General features: G+C 47.4%; 1 protein-coding gene across 2 annotated transcripts in view; it reads right to left on the reverse strand.

The window, feature by feature from the left end:
- Positions 1-12: 12 nt before the first annotated feature.
- Positions 13-17,275, reverse strand: part of LOC147828056 (guanylate cyclase D-like) — a 59,229-nt gene continuing 41,966 nt past the window's right edge. The window contains exons 2-3 of one of the 2 annotated variants that reach the window (XM_087211986.1): positions 16,973-17,014; positions 13-2,613 (exon numbers count right to left, since the gene is read on the reverse strand). In XM_087211986.1, coding sequence (XP_087068112.1) covers positions 1,646-2,613; positions 16,973-16,994 — 990 coding nt within the window. In that variant the 5' untranslated portion in view covers positions 16,995-17,014 and the 3' untranslated portion in view covers positions 13-1,645. The remainder of the gene's footprint in view (positions 2,614-16,972; positions 17,015-17,275) is intronic. The other variant, XM_087211985.1, reaches the window with a different exon arrangement.

Below are 17,275 nucleotides of genomic sequence, written 5' to 3' on the forward strand. Positions count from 1 at the left end.
CGCTGGGACTCTGCTTCCCCTAAAGAACCATGTTTCCCTCAAAATAAGACCTATCGAGAAAATAATTTGCCTTGAAAACTTGAGATCAAAAATACAAGCCCAATTAGCCTATCCTTGCCTTACTTGCCTGGATGTGGCCCAAGTTTCTGCTGCAACCCCTTTTTCCAGAAAACCCCAGAAAATGGAGCCTTCAAGAAAGGCTGGGGGGGGGGGTGCTGGGGATTTAGCTCAGTGATTCCAGTGCCTGCCTCGAAAGCTCAAGGTCCCAAGTTTGATCCCTGGTACCAAAAAAAAAAAAAAAAAAAAAAAAGCGAAGAAAGGCTAGGGGTCTCCTTGCTAGGTCTGAGGATTCATATGGAAGTCAGAACCCAGAGCCCTGGCTTTGGTTGAGCCTCTGGGTTTGGTGACTTGCCTGAGATCACACAGCTGGAGGGCCAGTAGTGGAATTCCTACAATCTAATTTGAGAGCATGAGACCCTCAGTACTCTGCCTCCTGGTTCCTGAATGTCATGGCCTGAACTCAGTCCCTCACAATAGGGGTGGAGAAGGAGTCTAATGTTTTCCCCACCAGTGGCCACCCTGCTGCAGCCGCTGAGTTCAGCCACTCAGAACTGAACCAATCTGCCTTCTCCTAGTCCTGTGAACAAGTTACCTCCACATGAGCTGATCCTTTTGCCCAGAATGCCTTTCCCTCTCACCTCTATTCTGTAGTCAGCTCACCATCACCAGGCCCAGCCCTACTGTCACCTCCTCTGTGCAGCTCTCCTCACCCCCAAGCGGGTGAGTTCCCGAGCCCCGGGCTCCTCTGTGCCCTATACAGTTTGTGCATCTGTCTCCCCACCAGACTCAGCTCCTCAGAGCTGGGGCCCAGTCAGCTCCTCCCCTTGTCTCCAGGGCCTAGCTGGGTCAAGATACATTTCACCTGGATACTGTCACAGGTCTAAGTATGTAAAACTCGAGTGCACTGGAAAAAGCTTCACAGACTCCCACCAATCCGTGCTCCTGCAGGGCACTCCGAGGTAGAACACATTTTCATTCTGTTCCATTCTGTTCTATTTTATTATACTCAATTCTATTTATCTCGTTTTCTGTCCTACCCACTTTCTTTTTTATAATGTGAGTCATGATTCACTAAATTGATTTCCTGACCCACATGGACCACAACTCAGTTTGAAGACACCGAGTGTAGAATTGCCAAGGTCCATCTTCTCTCTCCGGTCCCGTCCACTAGGCTTTTCCCTGGCTGGTTACTTCCCTAGAGACAGGCCAGTGTAGCCTACTCCAGGGATCCTCCTCACCTACTCTCCTATGGCTCTGCAGGCCTCTGATTCTTGGGATGGCCCTACTACCTCTGTCATACCACCTGTTCATACAGCTGTATCCCTATTACATAATTGTGCCCTGGAGATCAGCCACCATGTCAGTCCTGTTCCTTGATGTGACTAAGCACCAGTACTACAGGACTTGGTAAATAAAGGAAGCAATGGATCAATCAGTGAATCCATGGAAGTTATGACTAATCACAAAATCAAGACTGGCTCTGACTCCCATCCTGGGCTCAGGTGCTCCCACCCTTTGGGTCCTTCATTTCACCAGGTGAGAACCAAGGATAGCCTGTTCTCCCACTCCACAACCAACACTTGAATCAGAGTTCAGAATCCAGAGGGCACTGCCTGTCAGCTGTGTGATGTGGGCAGACTATACACCTTCTCTGAGATAGTGGAGAATTTAGCAGGAATAGCTGTGGACTAGCAGTTGCCAATTGCTCAGCCCAGGGTCTTATGTAGAGGAAACCCCTGTCGGAGGCAGTGTGAAGTCCAGCTTGCCCACAGGAGGGAGGTGACTGAGTGTACTTACTTTTCAGGCCATCCATGCTGCAGAGCTGTTTTAAGACCTCTGGGGCCCCCTGTTCCCCTGGTCCCAGAGAGGTTACCAGCTCCACGGGTAGCCCATGTGTCCTGAAAGTTGTGGCCAGCTGCTGGGCTGTGGCTACCCAGATGTCCTGGTGGGAGGACACAATAGCTGAGCGAGCCCAGCCAAAGTGTCTCATGACAGACAGCAGCACGTGGGCAGCAGAAGGCAAGGTGGGCACCAATTCACCTCCACCTGCTGGAGCCTCACACACCCAGGAGAAGAGAGTCTTGCCCCAGCTTTTGGCCAGCAGGGCTGCTGCTGGGCAGTAACCAGGATTGACAGGGCCCACAAAAGCATCCACAGTGTTCTTGTGGGCTAGGAATGTGGCCAGGGCATGAGAGGTGTTGCAGCCTGAGGGGAGGACCACAGAAACCAGCTGTGAGCCCAGTGACAGTGAGGAGTCCTGGTTGGCTTGATCCACAGCCAGCTGGGCAGATATGCTTGGGAGGGCCTGGGCAAAGATAGGGTCACAATCCCAGGGACCCAGTACTCCCACAGTGAAGGTCCCTGCCCCCAACACCAGACGGAGGAGTGATCCAGTCCACAGAAGGGCACTCCAAAACACCACTGAGAGAAGTGACAGGGAAGGGACTGTCCTTGGATGCCTTCGAGTGCACCTGAGTGGGCCCTGGCAGGGCAGGCAGGTCTTGTGTGGCAGTATCCAGTCCCAGCCTTCAGGGCACAAGCCCGCCAGCAGTCCTGGGAAAAGAGAATGTGGACAGGGTTTGCTTTCTAGCATTTTCTGCCAGCACTTCCTGTGTGATTTTGAGGCTGACACCCCTCTCCCAGTAATGGTGAAATGAGAGACTTGGACCCATTATCTCCAAGGACTTCTACCATGTCCACCAATGACTGGGTCCCAGCTTCCTGATGTCCATTCGGAGTCATGGGCTGGAGCTCAGTCTCTCAGAATTCAGGCTACAGGCACAGAGCTGACCAGCCTCAACTCCCTGTTGCTGTCCATGTGGCTCTGGGCCAACCGCTAAAGCTTTTCTGAGCCCCCTAAAGCTTTACCTCCTCTGTAAAATGCGGGCAGTAAAAGCTACTTCATAACATTATTGTGATGATTAAATGACATCACGCCTGGTACTTAAAATAATACTTACCTCTTTCAATGTATGACTATTGTCTCTTCCTTCATTGATCTCTAAGGCAGACAAGTTCTCCTGGTGCCCCTTGAGCCTCCTCTGCCTCTTGCCTCTAAGCCCAGCACCATGCCACCATGCCCTGATTCTACTAGATTCCCCCTGGTTGGAGCTGTAGCACCTTACACGCACATCTTAAAAGCAGCTACACATTCCAGCAGCTTGCCCATTAGTTGTGGTCATGGGAGTTGTGTCTAAAGGGTTTATAATACATGTGCCATCTCTGATCTCCCCGGTCTTGTTCTATCCACGCTATGCAAAGGAGGAAACCTAGGGAAACTGATTTGGAGTTATTAGAAAAATAGGATTTGACCCAAGTTTGCTCAGCTCATCCCTCAGCCCACATTTGACCTTCTGGATCAGGACATTTGGACCATGACATTCCTCACTTCATCTTGCTGTTCCAGATTCTTGATGCCCACCTTGAGGCCTTGCAGCTTCTGCATGGCCTCTGTCTGTCTCCCTGCTATTGCCACAGGACTTGGCATCTTTCTTCCCACACCATTTATACAGCCATCAGTCTATCCACTGTGGGGGCACCAGGAAGGAATAAGATCCAACCTCACCCTTAGGAAACTTCCAGGCTAGTAGGGAGGCAGATCCTAGCCAAGAGGAGAGCTGACTATTAGTACAGGCAGTAGGCAGGACTGGGGGTCTGTTTGTGGGTAAGGGAGGCCCATATAGGGCTTCCCAGAGGAGGCAGAGCTCCAAGCAGTCCCACACTGGGAGTATAACACAGGAGAGTGAGAGGGATGTCTCCAGGGGCCAGGAACAATGGTGGGTGTCGAGCAGCTCCTCAGACATTATGCTATGTGCCAAGTAATGCAAGGAATCACATGGAAGAATAAACCCCAATTTCTTCTTTCACTAGCCCTTGGGCAGGACTCTGAAGGAGATGAGACTAGCTACTCAAGAGAGTTATAAAAATGAAAGTGTGTATGGTGTCTGAAACTAGGTTAAGTAGGCATTTACTAAATGGAATAGTTATCATCATCATTACCTCATCTTCACAATCTTTAGATTTTTGAGGATAGGTAGGTGGACTGTAATGCAAAGACAGCTGGCCAAGGAGGTGAGAGGTCTGATTCTCAGCTCCACAGTAAGCCTCAACCTTCCCCATCTAGAAAAGTAGCCCGTTCACAGGGTGGACCAGCCCCTATCTTCAGCCTGTGATGCTGTGGTCCTCCTAGCTCCAGGCTCTATGACTTATCAAGGGCTGCTTTTATGCCAGCCTCTGGGGCCTCCCTGCTCTTTTGCTGTGGCGCTCTCATTGGTCTTCTGACAGCCAGGCTGAGGTCCATCCCATCCCTGAGATGAAGCTATGAACTCACAGAGAGCTGATCGTTTCCAGATGGGAACACAAGCATTTGTTGCTGCTAATGACGCTCATCTCTCCTCTCTATCTGTCTTGTCAAGGCACCTGTGGTCCACTTCTTTTCCTAGTCCTTCCAGAGTTCCCCAGAAAAGACTTTTTACCCCCATGTTTAGAGGAGGAAACTGTGGGTTAACAACTTTTCTAAGGTCTTACCAAAGTTAGGACCAAATCAGAACTGGAACTTGGCTTCCAATATCCCAGCCAAAAGACAAAATATCCTTTCTTTTCATTGGTATTTAGAACATCAGAGCCAAATATTCCATGGAGAAATAAATATCTAAACCAATTCGTCTGATTTCAGATGAGTAGATTGTGGCACATAAAGGAAAGGAGGGTGGAGTTCTTTAAGCCATGGAAAGCAGCAGTAGGCTCCTCTGGCTTGAGATCCTGCTGATTACCCTAAGTGCCCACAAGAACTCTGCAGCCAGTGGCCTGCAAGGGCTCACAGAGGCCACAAATCCATTGCAGAGCTGCTTTGGGACAAGGCAGGTGCTGACTTTCACCCTAGCTCTGTCCCAGATCTGTGGCACAGAGTTCACATCCATTTCTGTGCTTCAGTTTTCCCAATTGTACAGGGAGAGCTGTATGCAGATGTTTAAGTCTCCAAAGACCCTTCAGCTCTGTTGTTCTACATATTAATAAAAATCAGGAGACTGGTAACTCTTCTCTGAAAATGGCCAAATGTCCTCTCCCAATCTTTCCCCAAGAGGGCCAGAGCTGCCAGTGTCTCCAACTCTGCTCAGAGCAGGTCAATGTGTCATTTGTATTTTTAGACTCTGGGAGATGGGCTCTGAAGATTTGCCACAGGTTTCTCAGCTTACAGGGGCAGGTTCATGGAGTTCATCACCTTCCTAGTATCATAACCCAAAGATGAAGAAGGCTATAGCGACATTAACAGACAAACAACTAAAATGGGAAGGTGATAGGAACCCACAGGAGGGGAATGGAGGACATGACTCTTCAAGGCCCTTGCAGCCCCTGCAGGCAACATTTACCCTTCTGACCCAAACTGGTCCTCTGTCCCTTTCTTCAGGCAAGCACTCACCTGCCATGGTGAGCTCTTGATGCTGACTGATGCTTTTTGGCAGATTCAAAGGTTCCTACACCTGGTCCTCAGAGATCACATTCTCTGAGCAGCCTCTGGTCTGGGGGCTCTCATTCTCAGCACAGCCTCCATGCTCACCCTGCTGCTGTCAGCTTCCTGAGACTCCTGCCTGGGCAGTGCCTCATATATGGCTCATTCCCTTCCGATACCCTCAGGATTCTGAAGAAGCCACTTGGAAAATTAGATCTGTTCAGACCCCAGGGCTCTAGGGAGCCACATGCAGAAAGAAGGAGGGAGGGAGAGTCTTCAGCACTACGGACAGCTCCAGACCAGCTACCATTCCCAAGAGGCAGGCAGAAAGGACAAGTACCTCAGAAAGCAGCATTATTCGCTAAGTGCCATTCCCTGTGCTGGGCACTACTCATTCAACCCACCAAAACAGATATTACTGTTATTCTTAGTTAAGTGATAAAGAAAGTATGGCCCAGAGAGATTAGGTAAATTTGAACCCAGGGCATAGATCTGGTAAGTGGCAGACAGGCTTCTGCTCATCACACTACAATGAGTCTTCAAGAACTAGAGAGGAGATTTTTCTATATTCCTTTTAGTGTAGACACCTATGTGGAGATATGACCTTAGTCCAAGGGGTTTACTGACTTTCCTCCTCCACCTGCTCTCTCCTATCCAAGGGAAATTAATTTTTATATGGGCACTAACCCTAGTACATGCTAGCATCATGTATATATATCCCATTTCATGTCATCTATACAACAATCTTGTCAAGTGTATATTGTGTTTTGTTTTCTTTGTATCACTTTATTCATTCAATTAATGTAGCCAAGTCCAGGTCCCAAACCCTATGTTGGGGCTCCACCTGTAGAAAAGCCACCTGGGTGGCCTTGTTCTGGGACCTAGGCCCACTACTTTGTTCTCCTTGACCTGGGCGTGAATGAGATAAATGACCAAGAGACACAGAGCCAGTCTAACCTGTGGGCACCAATGGGCTCTTGCCTCTTATTAGGCAGAGGAGCCCTGAGTGTCTGGCTTATCCTACCTTTATTCACCCAAACATGGATACAAGCAATCAGGTAACCCAAGATTCACTGCTTTCCAATATCCATTAGTACATACTCTGGTAAACAATTTAACCTCTGCTGTCTTAACTTTTCCCTGGAATCTGCAATATGCGATTACCCCCGAGCGCAGCCTTTCTCCTTTGGGGTCACAAAGGAGGCCAATTAGGCCTCAATTCTCCTCTGCTCTCTGACAAACTAATATTGGCTGAGCACCCACTTTCTGGTCCTGCCACAGGGAAAGTAAGCAGCACCTCCTGTCCTTTCCCTCCACTCCCATCCTACTTCCTGCCACCTCCTTCCCAATCTCTGTAATGTTTCAGGCACTTTTCTGGACACCTGAGCTACATCGACAAATGAAAAGAATGAAGATTTTTGCTGCTCACAGAAGCTCATTTTCTAGTAATGTAGGGAGGAGTGTGACAGTGAACAAATAAACATGATACGTAAGTACTGTAGAAAGTGACAGGTGTTTTTTAAAAGGCAAAGGTTAAGGATGCCACATGTATTATAACCCAGCATACGTATTTTTCATATTGCTATAAAATCTTTATGATTATAATTTCAATAGTCAAGGAACACATTGAGTGGATATATCATAGGTTGGTAATTTTTGCTGTATATTTTATTTAGCCCTAATCTTGTCCTGGAAGGATTTCTGGGTCCCTGTTTATGTGCCAGACATGTGCCTGTTTGTTCTCAGACACATTTCTTGACCTTCCCAGACTGACTGAGCACCCAGAGGTGGGCTGGGGTGGAGGAAAGGAGGGAAAGACTTTGTACTGCAAGACTGACCCTGAAAACTTCCCTTCCCAGTATCTCTTGCTATAGGTTTCTGGATGGATTCAGCCAATAGGAGACACTTGCAGGCAATGGGAAAACCAAAGAAAGGGAAAAGACAAGGAATTTCCCTCTCTCCTTTTGCTTTGGACAATGTCCCAGTGAGAGCTGTATCTACTCACTGACCCTGACCTCTTTGGATATCCGTCCCTATGTGGTCTCAGTTTCTGGGCTCTGGTACCACCACCTCCTTCCTTCCTTTGTTCCTCCACCCTAGGGGTGTAGAAGCTTCCTGCTGCCACCAATGTCTGAACTACCCCGTCTCCCAGCACCCCATGATCACTCTCCAACTGCACCTTCCCATTCCTGGACCGCAGGGGAGGGCTCTGTTTTCCAGGGCACACTATGACTCACCCACTAAGTTAAAGTTGGTTGCAACTTCTCCCATAATGAATAATTCTTTAATGAATATCATGCTTTTTATCATCTTGGTTTTCCTGCTTATGATAACCCCTCAGGAATAGACATGCTGAGTCAAAGGGTAACCTCTTGTTACACATCATTACAAGCACCAAAATGTATTAATGTCAAGATATTCTTTAGTTAACTGGAGACATTCAAATGGACGAGGCATCAGCTAATATGAGGTTATTTTTAAATTTGTTAGTTTGATAATGACAGTGTGGTTATGTAAAAAATTGGCTGCTATATTCAAGCTTGCATACTGAAGTATATGAGGGGAAATGACATTGTCTAGTGTTTGTTTTGAAATTATCATTCAAAATGGGGAATGATAAATGAAGTGTAGATAAATCTAAATTTTAAAATCTAGACCATGGTGCATTTGTGTTCATTATGTTCTTCCTATTTTTGTGTATATTTGAAAACTTGTGCCATTCAAAGTAATGTAATATCAATTAAAAATGTAAGTATATAAATTTTACCATATCCTCCTTAGCATCGAAGAGTCTATTTTTTCTAACTTACCTAGCATTTAAAAAATTATGCACTGTATTAGTTTATTATGTTGTATAACAAATTACCACAAATTTATACTTCAAACAGCATCCCTTTATTAACTCATGGTTCCTGTATGAGGTCAGGACTCTGGGAAGGCTTAGCTGGGGTCTCATCTACACTAGGGGAAGATCGGCTTCCAAACCCCCCAGATTGTCAGCTGTAGGATCCACAGCAGCTGGCCTCTTCAAAGCTAGCAATGCTGAGTCTGCCAGCAAGACGGTATTATATAACACAATGCCAACTAACACAACATCATCACCCTTGCCGTGTACTATAGTTAGAAGCCAGCGACAAATCCTACCCACACTCTCAGGCAGCCTGGATACCAGGAGGTAGGAGTTGTGGGGCACCTTTCAGTCTGCCCACCTTGAGAATGTAATAATGGAAGAAACTGACAGCCTGCATAAGTTCAAAGATGTGAGTCACATTCTGCAGGGAACAGGGTCAGGGCTGGAAACAGAGCCCAGGACTCCTTATGTACTTTATCACCATTCCATGATTCTGCCAGAGCTACTATCATTCCATCCTATCACCCCCCATTCCACCCCTAATTCCTGCCCTCTCCTTCCCGCTCCCCTTTCATACTGTGCTCTCTGATCTGAAATCCTCTCTTGGGAAGGTCAAGGCAGAGTCTATTCTCACCGAGGACCGATGGGCAAGACTCACCAGGATTCCTGGCCCAGAATGTCTGCTGAGTAACAAAGACCACAGAGGATTTGCTCCGACAGAATGAACCTGACTTCTAGACACTTGAGGCCATACATAGTCACTGGGGATGATTTGTCGGGGGAGAGAGCAATATGACATTATCCTACGACAGTCAAAGCCATGCTGGTACAGCAACTCAGAGGAAACTTTGGGATCTGCAGACCTCTGTTAGAACCCTCAGCCCATAATTCACTCTGAGTGACGTTGGGTGAGTCACCCAGCTTCCCTGAGCTTCGGTTCCCTTATTTACATTCAGAGATGCTGTTTTCCATGTCTTCTGCACAGGAGGCTTATGGGTGAGTGGAAAGCATTTGGTAAATGATGAATATCAGTGGTCATAGTCATCATCACCATTTCTGAGCACTTCCTGGGAGCAAACACTGATCACATGATTCACGAGCAAAAGTGTTTCCCCTTTCCTGAATGTTCAAAGAAGGGCAAGATAGCCAGTCATGGAGGATAATGCTGCAGCTGGAGGTGGTAGCAGCAGGAGTGAGTTACTGTCCACAGGGAGGGAGCTGTTAATGGAATGTGGAAGGATAAAGCCTGGAGAGGAGGCTGCCTTGACAGGGCAGTGACCTTCAGCTAAGGGACACAGCAGCCCTAATCAGGCCTGCATTGAGGCAGCAACAGAAATAAATCTTTGGTCTGCCAGGACTCTCCTTGCCAAATCCAACCAGATGCCCCAGGCACAGATGTCTGCTGATCTCTCCAAGGAAACCAGCCTCCCAGGTTGGAGCACTGAAGGTAAGGTAATGAGTTCATCTGATGGGTATAGTGGGAGATCTGACTCCATACACCTTTTTACCTTTCCCTCTTGTCCTTAGAACAGTGAAAACTTTTCCCCTAAGACAAAGGATGTGTGAAGTCTCAGCAACACTGTTAGCAAGGTTGCTTATAACCATTTGAAACCTGTACCTCCAGTCACCACAGACATTTTTATGGGAGAAAGTGGGTACAAAAGAAGCAATCCATATGACACATGGCTGCTACAGTCCCATCTCCAAGGCTCACTGGTGATCTAAATTGCTAGTCACACTCCATTCATTCTATGTCCCCTTTTCTTCTCACAACACCTCAGGTGATGCACTTCTCTCCCTGGTGGGGTGACTCAAACCTTTTTTCTAGAAGGATCTGAGATCTCAGTGGTCTGGTCTTTATTGGGTTACCCTGCTTGCCACTGGTCAGAGTGTGGGTAAGGAAGTACCAGGGGGTCCCCAGTTGTATACTTCATTCTCATCCTAGTCCTCCTGTCCCTGTTTGTGAGGCAGAAAACAAATCTCCTGTGATAACCAGGATCTGTTGCATGGGCTCATATAGTGACTCCTTCTCTGCCTATTGATCCATAGTCTGGAGGAGCCATATGGCCAAGGCATAGTTTCAGCTTTCAACTCAGAAGAATTGTGTTCTTTGGTGGAAGTAGGTGCCCCAAACCACTACATTCCAGACTATGGGCAAAGGCAGCAAAATTTCTTCCGGTGAGTCTGTGGGGGTAATAGTGAAAGAGGTGCCTTCTGTCTTTATTCTTGCTTCCCAGTCCAAACACCCTGACTATAGGAATCAACTGGCATTAGGCATACATACAGCTCCTTGTTGGTGCAGGGCATAGTTTCCCTGCTTATTTTGTAATAGAACCTCTAGTCTTTTTAGTCAGATACTTTGAGAGCTGGCAGATGGGGCCACCACATCAGTTCCTGTGCAGTAAAATGCTTCCTTGGGTCAGCAGCAATGCTCAGCACCACTGTAATAGACAGGGCACTCTTGTATGACTATGGTAATAGTTCAGGCAAAAGCACCCCAGGGAAGAAAAGCAAATTTAAATGCAGCTCTATTCCTAGCTCTGGCAGTAGAAAACAATGTTGGCTCCTCTCTGAGGGGAGAGATCTGATATAATCAACCGGTCACCAGATAGCTAGCTAACCATCTCCCATGGGGCCAGTTTGTGGGCACAGCAGTGGCCTCTGCTGCTGATAGGTCTGCAATAGGCAGATGAGCCGTGGTAAGTGGAAGTCCATGTTGCTGCCCTATGTGGCCTCCATTCTGGCTACTATGGCCACTTCAGCCCATTACACAAGCACTGGGTGGCTCAGAGGAGTCGCTGATTTATAACCATAGGTCATCTTGTCCACCTAAGTGCCGAGAGCTTTTTGTGGCACAGACACCCTCTGGTGGGCAGTTATGTGGGATGCGTCTATCTTCACATCCTGTGACTTTTCTGACAGCTTTAACCCCACACAGTTCATGGACACCAATTTTGTTTCCATGAAGATGCCGGCCACCTAGACAGCCCATTATCAATTAACTGTCTACAAGTGAAAGTAAAGAAGTACCCCAGGCCATCTCTTCTTCTGCCCAAAGTGGGCAATCAGATCTATCCCTTGAAGCTCTGCCCCCTGAAAGATTTCCCCTCATCCGGTAGTGCAGGACCAGCCTTGATTAGAGTTGTAATTCAGTTTCATTTCTGGCTGGTGTCAGAATACAGTACTCAATATCCCTCCATAAACCAAGCCATCACTTTTTCCTCTCCCACCAGTTGCTGATAAGGAAGTCCCTGTGAGCTTATGGGTGTAGGCTCAGAAAGAAAAGGGAAGAAGCATAGAGGTAGGTGCCACTGACCCATCTGTCAGTTCTGGTAGCAAGGTAACTTCGTGTTCATGGTCAAACATCCAGTCTCTACTGGGACTCAGAGCAAGTCAAAAGCGGTTTTTCAAATGGATAAAGTTGTCCACACACCAAAAAAATTTCCTTTGCTTTAAAAATCCTAGGGTTCTTCAATGTGATTCTTTTGCTAGAGTTTGTATGAGGTTCCACATAGCATCTCTGCCTGCCACAAACGCTACTGGTTCTGTGGGGTCATAAGGCACAGCAGCAGGGTAGCTTGCCTGAGTCTGCTACATGGCTCTTTCTTGCTGCAAACTCCACTCCAAAGCAGCAGCTGATAAATGGGCTCCCTGATAAATGAGTCAGAGCAATACAATGGTATGTGGCATACATTCCCCCACCATCCAAACAGACTCACCAATAGCTATACCCTTTTTATGTGATGGGTGGTACAAGGCACCATAACCCGCCCCTGGCTTTAGAAAAGACCCTAACATGATTCTGGACCAATTGGACCCCAATGTGACAACCTTCTGAACTTTTACAGGCTCTATCTCCCTCTCTCTGGGATGTATCACTAGGACATCTAGGACTCTGGCTACCTCTAAACACCCCATCCAATTAGCAAAATGACATCAGTATAATCAGACAGTATAATGTCCTATGAGACATCAACCTGATCAGAGGTCCCTTTGAGCCCTATTATGACAGGGAACTGGAGAGGTAACATGGCGCTGGGGACAAAACAAGTAAAGGCATACCATTGTCCTGCATACTACTTTTGATTTCCCCTACTGATAGAAATGGAAAGAAAATATTTGCTCAGCCAATGGCTCCAGACCAGGTGTCAGGGTCTGTGTGGACTCCCTCCAGTAGGACAGGTGAATGGCAGCTTCTCTCAGCATTACCTTGTGAGTATGTGTAGGTTAATAGGCTTTATTTTCCAGGACCCATCTGGCTTCTGCACCAGTCAAAATGCAAATGAAGGGGATGTAACAGGAAGGGCTACCCCACATAGCTCACATCTTTGATATGGGCATTCATTTCTGCAGGTCTCTAGCAGATGCACTATTGTTTTTGCTGTGCTCTCTGGGAAGAGAAGAGGTAGGTGAGGAACAGTTTCCAGGCTTCTACCTGCCACTTTCTCCAACAATCCACAGGCTGGGGAAGCAATGTAAGTACTCTTCTAGCTGCTGTCTCCTCCCAACATTCTTTCTGGAGATGAGGAAATAACCACAGGATGGGGCATAGTCCCATGGCCCCGCAGTTAGGTCTCAGGTCAAGACTGCACATGACATCTGGCTTTCCTACTCTCTATGAGTGGCCCTCAGGAGAATAATTTAGCTTTTCAGCCATCAGAGACAGCCAGAGCCAGTGCCCAGTAACCTCCTGGATGGTCTGGGTCTTTCCTCAGAGGACTATTGTCCTTATAAATGCTACAGGTCCCCCTTGGAGAGATTCATGGTGTGCACTTTCCTCAAAGGAACGTAGAATTGCCCCTCCCTTCTCCAACCAAAGGCTGTGAGCCTCTGGAACTGCTCAGTCTGGGAACTGAGTAAGAGGCGAGGCACACATTACCATAACTCAAGATAGGTTTCTTTCTGTATGTGTCAAGGAGAATCTTAGAAGGCATCCATCTATTCCTACTCCCGAGTTACTGTGATTGTTAATGACTCCCATGAGTCACTGAAACACTTCAGTAACTGCTCCATACCTGTAGCTTATTGTGACAATTGTGCCCACCTATTTGTTTCTGATGGTCAAGTGCTTCTATCCATCTGAACTCTCATTACCCATACTGAGATCAGGAACCTTTCATTACAACACCCTCCACAGCCATTTCTGGCCTACAGAGGATGGCCACCAGAGAGTCCTTCAGCATGACGTGGTCCCCCATCCCATAGTGCATTCCTCACTGCCCTCATGGAGGGTGTATCCTCCAGCTTCTCCTTGGGGTAAGTGGCTTGTATAGACTCTATCTGTCCCCAGCATGCCTGCTTCTCTAAGCCTCCAGGCTCTTCCCCGTTTCTGCTCCAAGAACGTTCTGAAATGTCATCTTCATCCCGTGAAACTTTCACTGGGTCTAAACTTCAATTAGCCTAGCAGATAATTAAAACTTTTCCTGAGTGATCAAGTCAAAATATTTCCAAATCCAGCTAGGGTTCCATATCTGTGAACAATCCCAATCGAGTCATAATTTTCCCCCTTAGTTTAAATCATTGGAATACTGGCACAAATTGACAAGGTTTTACAGCCTTTTATTGTATCAATTTATGGTGTAGACCTTGGGCTCCTCTAGACTAGGCTGAGTGGAACCCTGGCTGTGGCCCGTTGGCAGTAGGGATGATAAGGAAGCAGAGATATCATGAACCACTGTCCCAGATGCCACCCCCAATAGGCTTTTATGAAGAAAGGGTGCTCAGAAATGTCAGGAGGGGCTGCCTCTGCTGACAAAGGGGTTACACGGAAATTCACGGATTAAAAATTCTCAGTTCCATTCATGTCTTCCCAAATGTCTCCACTCCTTCCCCATCAGTGCCTTTCCTTTAGTATAAGAGACTGGGGGGGGGGGGGCTGCCATTTTTACCAACAGATCCTAGGTCTGGGCCTCAGTCATCCTTTACTCACACCTATAGGACACGAGGAACTGTTGAGCTGTCATGGAACCCTTCTGTTTTTCATGTGTTCTTAGTGATGTGGTCATAATTTTAAATTTCTCCTTTCCTATGTACAATTATGCATAATGGTGAAGTACAGGCTGCATGTATGATGGTATGTGCCGAATAGCCTAAGAGTGTGGCAAGACGTAGATACACTCAATGGTGGTCACACAACCGTGTAACTGCCTAAGGTTATGCTTCTTAGAATGTATCCCTGTCATTTAATGGCATATGACTGCAAATAGACTCTCTTGAGCTATAAGGTGAAGCCAGGTGCCTCCACTATTTTTATAGTCACAATCATAGCCAAAGAGGCGAAGTGCCATAGCCATGCACTATCCCAAAGTCTGGCTGGCCTTCTAACCCACATAAACTCCATTCTGTATGACCGCCAGTGTCCATCCTGTTTTCCTCAGCAGAGAGATTGTCCTCATACTGCAAAAATATAGGACCAACTCATGTTCACAATCACATATGGAGGGTCTATTTTCTAGGCTATTCTTGGCATGAGTCAGGGTTCTTGTATAGTCAAGTTGGGATAATTTGAGAGACCTTGTTCATGAAGGTGGTGGTGCCATAAAGAATTTGGCAGTGATGGAGGCTAACAATACCAGAACTGTTACCTCTCCAGGTCCAGGGGTTTTAGGAAGGGAGATTTCAGGAGCCCAGAAGAAGAGTGTTGGGTGCCTCCAAAGAAAGAGTGACCTTTGATGCAGACTGCAGTATCCCTACAGGGTTAGGGTTTGCCCTTCTAATGTCCTGCTATGGTTTTTCATTCTCCAAACCTAGTAACACCCAGAGGCACAAGGCCCCCTGGATATTGTCTGCATGGGCCAGCCTCCTGGGCCTAGAAAAGCAAGTAAGGGCAAAGAGTGGATGTGGATGGAAGACCTAGGCACAGCTTCTCTCCATAGGAGGCAAGAGGCAGAGCACATGTAGTCCATCCTGGCCAAGAAGAAGGGAAACAGCTGGAGCAGCTAGAAGGAAGCATCTAAGGAGAAAAGAGTACAGAAGCAAATGTGTAGAGACCAGGAGTGCAGGGTGCATACGGATGTGGGCTCTCTGCCTAGAAGCTTAGTGCTATCATGTGCGCTGACAGGCAGGTCTGCATTCAGATCCTGAGCCTAAATCTCCAGGGTTAATTTGGAAGACACTCTATTTCTGGAGCCTGTCTATCTCCCACTTTAGACACCCAGAGACCTCGGGAGACTCCCATCACAGTGCTGGGGTGGCTAACCCTAGCTAAGGCCCCAGCCCAGCATTCTACCCTGGTGTCCACCCAGCATCCATGGCTGGGGGCCTTGATCTTACCAGCTTATCTGATCAGAGTCACCCTGTAGCCAGCTTTCCTGTGTTCCCAACCCTGCCAGCCCTGCATGTTCCCAGGCCAGCTGGCTACTGTCAATAGCAGCTTTGACAGAAGAAAGAACAAGGTGATCACAGATCCTAGAAGAGATCTTCTCCCTGGAGTATTGGCAAAGAAGGCTTCAAGGAGGCGGTACCAGGTGACTACATCTGGAGTGTCTATGACAGTGCACCAGATGGAGAGGAGAAGGAGGTGTGTGAGTGAGAGGGCAAGATATCCAAGTATCTGGAGGCAGGGAGAATGCCATGTTTCCGGGGGCTGAGAAGATGGAAGGGGGAGGCTGGAGAAATCGTCAAGACCCAAATGTAAAAGGGATTTAAATACCAGGTTTGGGAATTCAGATCTTACCTTAAAGACAAGGGGCAAGTATTGGGCTTGCTGAGGTGAGGTGCAGAGCAGGGCATGTCTAGAGCGGGGGCACAATTCTTGAGAAGGGTGCTCAAATGGCCAAAAGGTCTACTCAACCCTGGCAGAGACTTAGCCAAAGGATTAGGGCTGAGACCAACAGGTGGCAGGCAGATGCTCTGGTGAGAGTCTAAGGAGGCAGTTCCACCTTGGTCAGTCGCCCTCCATTTTAGGGGTTCCTCCAAGGGGGTTAAAGGCCACTCTGCATATCTCTCAGAAAAATGGAGGCCTTTGACTGAGAAAGGAGGTATAAGTGGGCTCTGTGCTAACTCATCAAGGGGCAGGAGCTCCTGTGGGGTCTCCACCCACACTTGCACACTGCCACTGCTGACCTACTCTCTGCTCCTGGTCATGGGGCCACTTGGCGGTTAATGTTTCCATCCTCCTGAGGGCCTACCTTGCTCTGACCTTAGCATCCTGGTCCCTGTTCCACACCCTCTGTCCACTCCTCTCTCAGCCCCAAATAGCCAAGAAGCAGTAACAAACAGGAGGCAGAAGTAAATGACACCTGTGGAGCCTTCACAAACATACTGTAGTACACAGTATGTCTTAGGACTCTTCTAGGTGCTTGGCATGTAAGGACCCGTGTAATCATCACACCCCCACAAGACAGGATGGACTTTCCCTGTCTTGTTCTCTGCTGGGTCCCCAAGACACTGTGTGGCACATATTAGACAGACAATAAATATGTATTGAATTGTTATCCTCATTTTTCTGGTGAGAAAACCAAAGCACAGAGAGGTGATTACCTGCTGAAGATCACATAGGCCTCAGGTGGCAGAGATGGGACTTAGAACCAGGAAGTCCAGTTCCAAACTCCATGCTCTCAATCCCAATATGTGTGCTGATTTTTTAAATATAATGTCAACAATTCCCTTACCTTTCCTTTTCCAAGAAAACATCTCCTAATCCTTGCTTGTTCCTTAGAGAGGAGATAACAAAGAGATTATATAAGTGGCAATGCTATGGCATGGTGGGATGCTCTCATCTCATCGTGTACCAACTTCATTATAATGTCACAGTGGAAGGTTCAGAGGGTCAGGGACATCTCCTAGCTTGTTCATTGATGTGCCCCGAAGCCAAGTCAGGCACATACTGTATCCATAATAGATATATAACAGATTAGGTAACTTTATGGATGAAGGGCTGAAGTTCAGAGACCTTAAAAAACTCACCCAATTAG

This window comes from Heterocephalus glaber, unplaced genomic scaffold (assembly GCF_053883595.1).
Source record: "Heterocephalus glaber isolate CG9 unplaced genomic scaffold, H.glaber_assembly_v1.0 deba00001428, whole genome shotgun sequence".
NCBI classification, from domain to species: Eukaryota; Metazoa; Chordata; class Mammalia; order Rodentia; family Bathyergidae; genus Heterocephalus; species Heterocephalus glaber.